Raw genomic sequence first — 9,061 nt, forward strand, 5'->3', positions numbered from 1 at the left:
ACACGGGTGAGGCAGTCACATGCGTTCGCTAGGTACACACATTCATGCCTACCTGTGTGTGTGCTATGTACATGTGCCTGGACATGGATGTCCACCTGGACCATGGACACAAGCGTGTGTACATGTGGGTACATACACGTGTAGCACACAGGTGCCGCATCTACTTGTGTTTTCACGATGACACATATCCTAATGGCTTCCCCTCCCCGCCCCGCGCCCCCCAGCTTGTCCTGGAGAGTTCCTCTGCTCTGTGAACGGACTCTGTGTGCCCACCTGTGATGGGGTCAAGGACTGCCCCAATGGCCTGGACGAGAGAAACTGCGGTGAGCAGCCCACCTGCCCCGCCCCTCCTCTCTCCCCACCTTCTCAGAGCCCGCCCGCCCCGCTGAGTAGACACCCGCCCCCACATGCGGTTCCCAGGAAGTGGGAGTCTCTTTTTGTGCTGAGATGGCAAGATGGAAGCCCCAGGGCCACCCCATGGGGCAGTGGCAGGGACAAGCTAAGATCCGGTTTCCTGACCCCCAGCTCAGGGCTTCTCTCCACCAGACCATAACTCCCACTCTGTCCCAACCGGCCATCCAAGAAGGAACAGGGCAGATGGCAGCAGAGCCAGGAAGGGAAAGGCTGGGAAGCAGGGGCAGGCAAGCCCTGGCGGCCAGGAGAGAACCCTCTCTCCCGCCCTTGAATGGGTCCTCGAGCGGATCAGACTGGAGTTGCCAACTCTTACTGGAGTTGTGCTCACCACCGCCCAGCCCCGCAGAAGGAGCTCAGGGTCCTGGTGGTCCCCAAGCCAAGACTTCCTTGAAATAATACCTCTTCTCTGAATCCTGGCTCCTGGCCCCCAGAGTCACCATCGGGGCAGCCTGTTCCGGTCTGATCTCCCCAGACCTCTCCCCTCCCCATCCCATCAAAGTTTTGAATATGTGGGGAGAGAAGCAGGAGGGAAGGGAGACGAGCCTGCTGGGATGATCGTGCCTGGGTGCTGGGGAAGGTGCCTGATGTTTGGAACCAGAACATCTGGCTTCAAGTTATAGCTGAGCCCACTGACCTTGGGCAAGTCACTTCATTTCTGTTTCCATCAATGAAACAGGGTATCTCGCCAGGTTGCTGTGAAACTCAGGTGTAAAGTAGCTGAGAAAGAGATTTGTGACTGTGACATGCAATACATATTCTACAGACATCTCAAAGTCCAAGCCCTGGTTTGCTGGCTCCCTCCTACCTACCCCCTCTCTGTGTCCCCACACAGTTTGCAGAGCCACATTCCAGTGCCAAGAGGACAGCACCTGCGTCTCACTGTCCAGGATCTGTGATGGACAGCCTGACTGTCTCAATGGAAGTGACGAGGAGCAGTGCCAGGAAGGTAGGGTGGGGTATGACCAGGAATCTCAGAGAAACCAAAGAATAGGTCTCAGCCAGACAGCCCAGCCCTTCTGCATGCTTCTTCAGCAAAGGTTTCTGCCCTCTTGTCCAAATATTTACCAACTTATCTGTATGTACACCTATATGTCCATCTGTGCATCCATCCATCTATCCATCCATCCATCCATCCATCCATCCATCCATCCATCCATCCATCCATTTTCTGGTCTTTCCAACCACAACTTGAGTGTTACATCCACTCAGTCGTCCATCCATGGGCCTGTCCAACCACCTATCTCCCTGTCCACTGAACCGTCAATCTACTCACCCATTGGTTTACCCAACTACCTGTCTGTGTGCTCATTGTTCTGTCCTCCATCCATGCATCTATGAAGACATGTATGCAAGCATCCATCCACTGATCTAACTACCTGTTCGTCCACTGGTCTTTACAACTACTCAGTTATCCATCATTTTAGCTGTTTGTCAGTCTCCCTACTGGGCCATCAATCAACCCATTTGTTGGTCTGCCCAGTCTCCTACCTGTGTCCATCCATCCATCCATCCATCCATCCATCCATCCATCCATCCATGCAACTGACCAACCAGCCAACACCTGCAGTCTAGGCAAAGGATATGCAAGGCAGAGGAAGGAGGTGGGAATCGAAGATGCCAGAGATGTGGTCCCTGCCTTCTGGAGATTATCTGTTAGGAAGAAGAAATGATGGGTGACTCTCTCTGCCCAAAGCCTTCTGAACATTATGTCCAGTAGCATGGAAAGACTGGAGGGCGGGGAGATTAGGCAGGAAAAGCTCCCTAGAGGAGGCAGGCTTTGAACTGGGCCTTGAAGAGAGGTAACATTTAAATAGGTGGGAGGAAAGGGGACCAGGAGAAGACTGGGAGCGGGAAGCTCCTCAGGGTAAAGACGATGTGGAGCAGGTGGGCAGCCAGGTGGGGTCAGGGCCTGGAGGGCTGCCGGGCTAAGTGAGGAGCCTTAGTCTGATGGGAGGGGCAGAGCCCTGCTCTTACAAGGCTAATCAGAAAGTGGAGGCACAGTTCTGCCTTCAGGTACCACACCTGGGAGCGGGGAGGCATGACCCTACGGTCAGGAGCCCCAGGAGGGGGAAGCTATGACCCTACAGTCAGAAGATCCCGTCCGAGAGGGGAGACACAGCCTTGCTCTCAGCAGCACAGTCTGAGGGGGCTGCGGGGTGGGGAAGGGGCATCGCCAACTTGAGGAGACACGGAAGGGGCCTCAAGAGACCCTTCATTATGATCAGGAGACCCTTTACCAGTCACCTCCGGGCCTCTTCCAGCCTCCATCTTCCATGGGCCTTGTTTAAAGGTTCCCCCAGGCTCAGGGACCCACCCCCGTGCCCTGCCCTCACCCCCTCTATCCCAGGGGTGCCCTGTGGGACGTTCACCTTCCAGTGTGCGGACCGCAGCTGCGTGAGGAAGCCCAACCCGCAGTGTGACGGGCAGCCCGACTGCCCAGATGGCTCGGACGAGCAGCACTGTGGTGAGCCCGCCCTGCCCCGCTGCTGGGGGCCCCACCACGCCTCGGAGGGAGGGAGGTGGTGCCCGCGCCACGAAGCTGGAGGGAAAGCTCACCATTTGTCCGTCTGTCTCTCTACCCTTCCTTCGCCCCCTTGTCTGGACCCCGCCTGCCTTTCTCTCTCCTCCTCTCCTTCATTCTTCCCTTCCACTTCCTTCCTTCGCTCTCCCTCTGTCCCTCCCCTTCTGTGTCTCTGTGTCTCACTGCCCTCCACCTGCCCCTCCACCTCTGTCCACCCCTGCCCTCTTCCCCCACCCCCAGACTGTGGCCTCCAAGGCCCCTCTGGCCGCATTGTGGGCGGGGCCATGTCTTCGGAGGGTGAGTGGCCATGGCAGGCCAGCCTCCAGGTCCGGGGCCGACACATCTGTGGGGGCGCCCTCATCGCTGACCGCTGGGTGATCACGGCAGCCCACTGCTTCCAGGAGGACAGGTGAGAGGGAGGGCGTGGGGACAAAGACTGTTAGAGACGGTGTAGGAGGCCGTGGCGGGGAGGGGTGTTGTCTCTGGGCTCTAAGCAGACGGAGGGAAGGATGGTGAGGAGCCGCCCAGACTGGCTGTTCCCACACTTGGGGTCAGTCCTGGCTCCACCATGAACATACTCTGTGGCCCTGGACAGGTTGCTCAACCTCTCTGTGCTCTGCTTTTGGTATCTTGTTTCAAGGTGGGTCAGTGATTCATTCACTCATTCATCCACTCAGCAATATTTGTTGAATGGATCAGGGGCTGCGCTGGACACTAGGGGTATGGCAGGGGGCAGAACTGCCTGGCCTGGGCATAGGCCATCATCTTCCTCCTCCAGGTGTGCCTCCAAGAGGGGACATCTCGCCCAGCCTCACAGACATCTTCCCCACCTGCATGGTAGTGGGCCCCCTCTCCACTCCAGCCCCTTACTCTGGGCCCCCAGACCCCGCCCCCGGCACAACCAGCCTGCTCTCCTTTACCCACACCGCCTCCTCCGTCCTGGGTCTACGTCCCCAGCCAAAGGCTCAGAGCCACCAAGGCATCCCCTCGTTCTTACAGTCAGAACCAGACATCAAGTCCTCTCAGTTCTCCAGACAAATCCTTAGACGCGGCCCATCCACACTGCCGCCATCACGCCCGGTCAGCCCAGCAGCCCAGAGTCCACCTCCCTTATGCATCCTCTGCCCAGGTGCCCGGGGGCTCTTTCTGAGTGTGGTCTGGCCACCTCGCTCTCTGTCACTCCAGCTCGGCCTGTAAGGGAAAGAAAGCCCTGACGTGACATTCAGGGGGCTTTGAAGCCCAGTCTCGGCCAATCCTCCACACTCAGCTCTCTCCCTGCCCCTCCCCCGGGGGACTGACGTGTCTCAGCGAGTTCACAGCAGCCCCGTCTGTAAAGTGTGCAGATAAAAGGAGAGAAATACTTGTCAGGTGCCCGGCCCTGTGCTAATTGTTTTACGCGCACAGTCTTCCTGCATCCTCCCATGAACGTTAGAGGAGGAGATGCTATTCCCACCTCACAGATAAGGAGACTGAGGGGTAGAGAAGTGCTCACCTGTGCAGGAAAGGATGAAGCTGGGGCTGGAACCCAGGCAGGTGGGCTCCAGGGCAGACGCTGGACACCGTACCACCCACTGGCTACCAGCCTTCCAGAGGAGGGAGGCGATGGCCGCGGGGCACGGTGTCGCAGGTGGGGCGGCTGGCTATCCTAAGGTCGGGCAGGGGTGAGGCAGCCGCTGAGCAGGACACCCTCCCCGCCCCCAGTATGGCCTCGGCAGCACTGTGGACGGTCTTCCTCGGTAAGGTGTGGCAGAGCTCGCGTTGGCCGGGCGAGGTGTCCTTCAAGGTGAGCCGCCTGTTCCTGCACCCGTACCACGAGGAGGACAGCCACGACTACGACGTGGCCTTGCTGCAGCTGGACCACCCCGTGGTGCGCTCGGCCGCCGTGCGCCCCGTCTGCCTGCCCACGCGCTCCCACCTCTTCGAGCCGGGCCTGCGCTGCTGGATCACAGGCTGGGGCGCCCTGCGCGAGGGCGGTGAGCAGTCTGCGGGGAGGGAAGATGGGTGCGGTGGGTCTCCCCCAACATCTAGCCTGGGTGGGGCGGGGCAAGGGGCTCCTGTGCTCCACTCTTGAGGCCTGCTGGCCGGGGGATTAGGTTGGGTTGGATTTCACAGAAGAAAACAATCTTTTACTCCCCGTGGGCTCCTGCCCTCCTGGACCTTCCCTCCTTCCCCCAAGGGCATTTAAGGAGGACCTAAGTCACGGAAGGTTATCTTGGAGGTTATGTGTGGGGCGAAGGGGCAGGCCAGGGACCCCGCCGCTCACAAGCAAGCTCCTTAGACAGTGCGGGTTAGGAGGGTATGTGTGTGTACGGGGGTGGGGAGAGAGGCTCTTAATTAAGGCTGGATTTTAAGGGAACATGATTTCATTTAATCCACCCACTAACCCTAGGGGGTGGGTATTATGGCCCCATTTTGTGGATGGGGAAACTAAGGCTCAGAGACATTTAGTAGTTGCTTAAAGTCACATAGCCAGAGAGGGCTGGAGCAGAGACTAGAACCCAGACCACCTGACCCCAGAGCCCCTGCTGTTCCTGCTCCTGTGTCTCAGAAACTAGGACTTTCTCCCCTTCCTTCCTAAACTGGCTGGCGCTGGCCACCCCTAAATGCCACCCCCCTCAGCTCCATGGATACAGGACTACAGCCATGGCCTGCACCCTACGTGGCGGCGGCTTTAAACATGTGTGGTTGGTCATCTGGAGGCGGGCGGGACTGCAGAGATCATTTATAAACGGGGCAGCCGTGGCTCAGATGAAGTGACTTGTCTGTGAGGATGACAGAGAACAGTGATAAAGCAAGGATGGTTCACTCGCTCGTTCGACAACGTATTTTGAGCACCTACTATTCGTAAGCCGCAGAGCTGGGTTAAGAGGATAAAAAGTTGAAAAGAGAACATGCTCGGGGGAGACAGACCGTGCTAAGAGCTGAGCTGGCCGGGCAGGTACAGGCAGCCCAGAGGAGGTGCCTGGGCAGGCGGGTCAAGGAGGCTCCGGGGTGGGGCAGGCTAAGCGGAGGCTCACAGGATGAGCTGGCAGAGGCCTGGCGAGAAAGGAAAGGCGTTTCCAGTCAGGGACAGGTGGCAACCCAGCCCCAGTGGGAAGCCTGGGGCGAATGGATCTGGCTGATGATTGGCGGGCAGGACAGGCAGGTCCTCTTGGGCCACCGAAGGCTCTCGAGACGGGGTTCTTCTCTGACCTGCGCTTTGGAACCACCTGCGGGCTTTGAGAGAAACTCCGATGCCCTGGCCCCACCCCAGGCGAGCAAAGCATCTCCGGGTGGGCCCAGGCGCAGTGCATACTGAGGCTCCCTGCGGGTTCTGCAGCAGCCCTCCTGGGGAAGCCCTGGGCTGGACAGTGGGGAGATACTTTCTAGTTTTAGGGAGGTAATGGAGGCATCCGATCGTGCTCTGGAAAAATCCCCTGGGGCTGCCACAGAGCAGAGGGGAGGGGTCAGGAGGCCCCAAGCAGGAGGAGGGAGAGACACTAGTCCAGACAGGCTTTGGGTAGGGCTCTGTCCCAGGAACCACTCAGAGGAGGAGCCAGAACAGTGGGCAGGACAGGAGAGACGAAGGGGTCCCCCGAGATGCAAGAGGAAGAGTGGGGGCTTCTGCCAGGCACCTCAGATCTTCTCACCTCTGCCCTCTGCCCTCGGCCCCACCGGGCAGGCCCCACCAGCAATGGCCTGCAGAAGGTGGACGTGCAACTGATCCCCCAGGACCTGTGCAGCGAGGCCTATCGCTACCAAGTGACACCCCGCATGCTGTGTGCCGGCTACCGCAAGGGCAAGAAGGATGCCTGCCAGGTGACTCCTGCAGGGCCGGGCGAGAGGAGGGAAGAGGGTGACGCTCACATCACCCAGGGCCTGGCCTTCTGCTCACTCAGCTTGCTGAAAGCTCACGGGCTCCCAGCAAGGCGGGGATGGTGTCCCCAGTTTACAGATGATAAAACCGAGGCTAGGGAAGATCGAGAGACTTGCCCCAGGTTGCAGGCCACCAATCAGAAGAGACCTGTGGTGGGCAGGTCTGAGGCTCACACCCACTTCTGCTCCTTGTCCACCATGAGGCACTTTGCCCAAGGTGACGTAGTAGAGAGGACTAGAAGGCACCCACAGAAGGAGTCAGAGGTGGGTGGGGGTCATGGGGACATACATCCCCAGTTCCATGACAGCCAGGACCTGCTGGAGGCCGGGCCAAGTCGCAGGGGAAGCAGAGGCTTCAAAAGGCAATGTGACTCTCTTGCTGTCATTCAGGAAACTCCTGGCAGCCAGGAGCCTCGCTTGGGATGGATGTACCCTGACCCCAATGTGACTCTGTCCCTCCTCTCCCCGTTTCAGGGCGACTCAGGTGGTCCGCTGGTGTGCAGGGAGCCCAGTGGCCGCTGGTTCCTGGCAGGACTGGTCAGCTGGGGCCTGGGCTGTGGCCGGCCCAACTTCTTTGGTGTCTACACCCGCATCACAGGCGTGATTGGCTGGATCCGGCAGGTGCTGACCTGAGGAGCGGGGGCCCACCTCCTGGACTCAGGAGTGCCCGGGGCACCCATCAGGAGGGGGAGCGAGTATCCCGGGGCGGGAAGGCCCTGCGGAGGCAGGAGGTGGCTTCCCGTCTCCCTGGCTACTTTGTGACTTTGCCCCAGAGAGGGCACAAGGAGGGAAAAGGGCCCTCAGCTGGGGGTCGAGACTTCCCTGGAGGGCCGGGGGTGGCCGCCAGCCCCAGCTGGTGGCTTCACATCCAGACTGTCCCCTCCTGATTCTCTCTCCTCCTTCCCCTTCCTCCACTGCTGACTTTGTGGGGAGAATGGTTCAGCATCGAGAATACGGCCTCCAGGTCCCAGTAGGAGTGTCTGAGCCCCCTCCCCACTCCCAGTGCAGAGGCTGCTTGGGCAGCACCCTCTCCAGGGGGCAGATTCCAGCCCATGAAGCCCCCAGCCTAACTTGAAGGGGTTGGGGGCTCAGAGCCCTGGAGACAGCCAAGAGGGCCAGCTGCCACCATGAGCCAAAGGGCAGGGGTGCTCTGGGTCCAGGGTCCTCATGCCCCCATCCCCTGACCGCCGGCCTCCATTGCCCACTCTCGCCTGGAGGTGAGCTCAGCTCCCTTGTGGAATAAAGCCATCTTGTCTGAGACCTAGCTCTGGGGATTGAATGGGGCCCCAGGCACCGACCTCAGCCTGTTCGCAAGCGCCCTAAAGGCAGGTAGGGGCAGTGGAGGCCCGGGAAGCCTCCAGGCCAGCTGTCCAGGTCCCAGGGGCTACCCTGGGAAGGAAATGGTTTGGTGACCCTCGGGTCAGGGTGAGGGATGAGGCAAGCGACGGGGTCGTTCGGGAACCTTGGAAGGGAGCAGACTCAGCAAGGGGCGGCCATTCTCACGGTCACACCGCTCACACCGCGGCTTAGGAGTGGAGCCTGCTGCAGAAGCCCTGCCTCCTGGCTCCCAGTGTCCCACTGCCCTGTCACATGACACTCCCTCTGGATTCTCTGAGTCATTTATTCAGAGTGCATCTCACAGTTTCCTACTGTGTGCCAAGTGCTGTACTGGGGTCACAGATGTGCACAGAACTTGGCTCCTGACTTCAGGAGTGTGAAGGGGCTTTGGGGTCCAAGGTGGCCAAGGCGGGGAAGGGCATTCCAGGCGGGAGAACAGCATGTGCAAAGGTATAGCGTCCCGAAAGAGCATGGTGTATTAGGGAACGGTAAGCTGTTTTTATTTAAACAGAGGGTGAGTGGGGGAGGACTAACGAGGAATTGGGGGAGGAGGGAGAACTGAGATCAGACCACAAAGAGCCTGGAGTTGAGCTAAGGACGTAACTTGGGTGTCCTGGGGGGCCGCGGAAGGCTCGAGAGCAGCGGAGTGGCACGCAAGTGGATTCACATTTTAGAACCACCAGTGTGGAGTGGGTGGGAGGCAGGGAGGGCGGTGAGGTCACTGCAGAACTCCAGGCAGCAGAGGATGGGGCCTGGACCACGCGGGGCAGGGGCTATGTGCACAGGATTGAAGGACCCTGATTATCCACCAGGCGCCTCGGTGGATGAGGTGGGGTGAGGGACAAGTACACCAGGGATCTGGCCTGAGCGGCTGGCCAGTGGAGAACCTCCTGCCTGACCTGGGGCACCTGGGAAGGGCAAGGCTGTGGGATG

The 9,061-nt window shown here is 59.5% G+C and overlaps 1 protein-coding gene across 1 annotated transcript in view; it reads left to right on the top strand.

Moving 5' to 3' along the window:
• TMPRSS6 (transmembrane serine protease 6) overlaps nucleotides 1-8,287 on the top strand; it is a gene marked incomplete at its 5' end in the record, with an annotated part of 8,582 nt that extends 295 nt beyond the window's left edge. Inside the window, 7 exons of the mRNA XM_006914691.3 lie at nucleotides 225-323; nucleotides 1,247-1,360; nucleotides 2,762-2,878; nucleotides 3,176-3,344; nucleotides 4,637-4,908; nucleotides 6,597-6,733; nucleotides 7,265-8,287. Of these exons, the coding sequence (XP_006914753.3) occupies nucleotides 225-323; nucleotides 1,247-1,360; nucleotides 2,762-2,878; nucleotides 3,176-3,344; nucleotides 4,637-4,908; nucleotides 6,597-6,733; nucleotides 7,265-7,423 (1,067 nt within the window). The remainder of the gene's footprint in view (nucleotides 1-224; nucleotides 324-1,246; nucleotides 1,361-2,761; nucleotides 2,879-3,175; nucleotides 3,345-4,636; nucleotides 4,909-6,596; nucleotides 6,734-7,264) is intronic.
• Between the last annotated feature and the right edge of the window lie 774 nt (nucleotides 8,288-9,061).

Source organism: Pteropus alecto, unplaced genomic scaffold (genome assembly GCF_000325575.1).
Source record: "Pteropus alecto unplaced genomic scaffold, ASM32557v1 scaffold94, whole genome shotgun sequence".
NCBI lineage: Eukaryota > Metazoa > Chordata > Mammalia > Chiroptera > Pteropodidae > Pteropus > Pteropus alecto.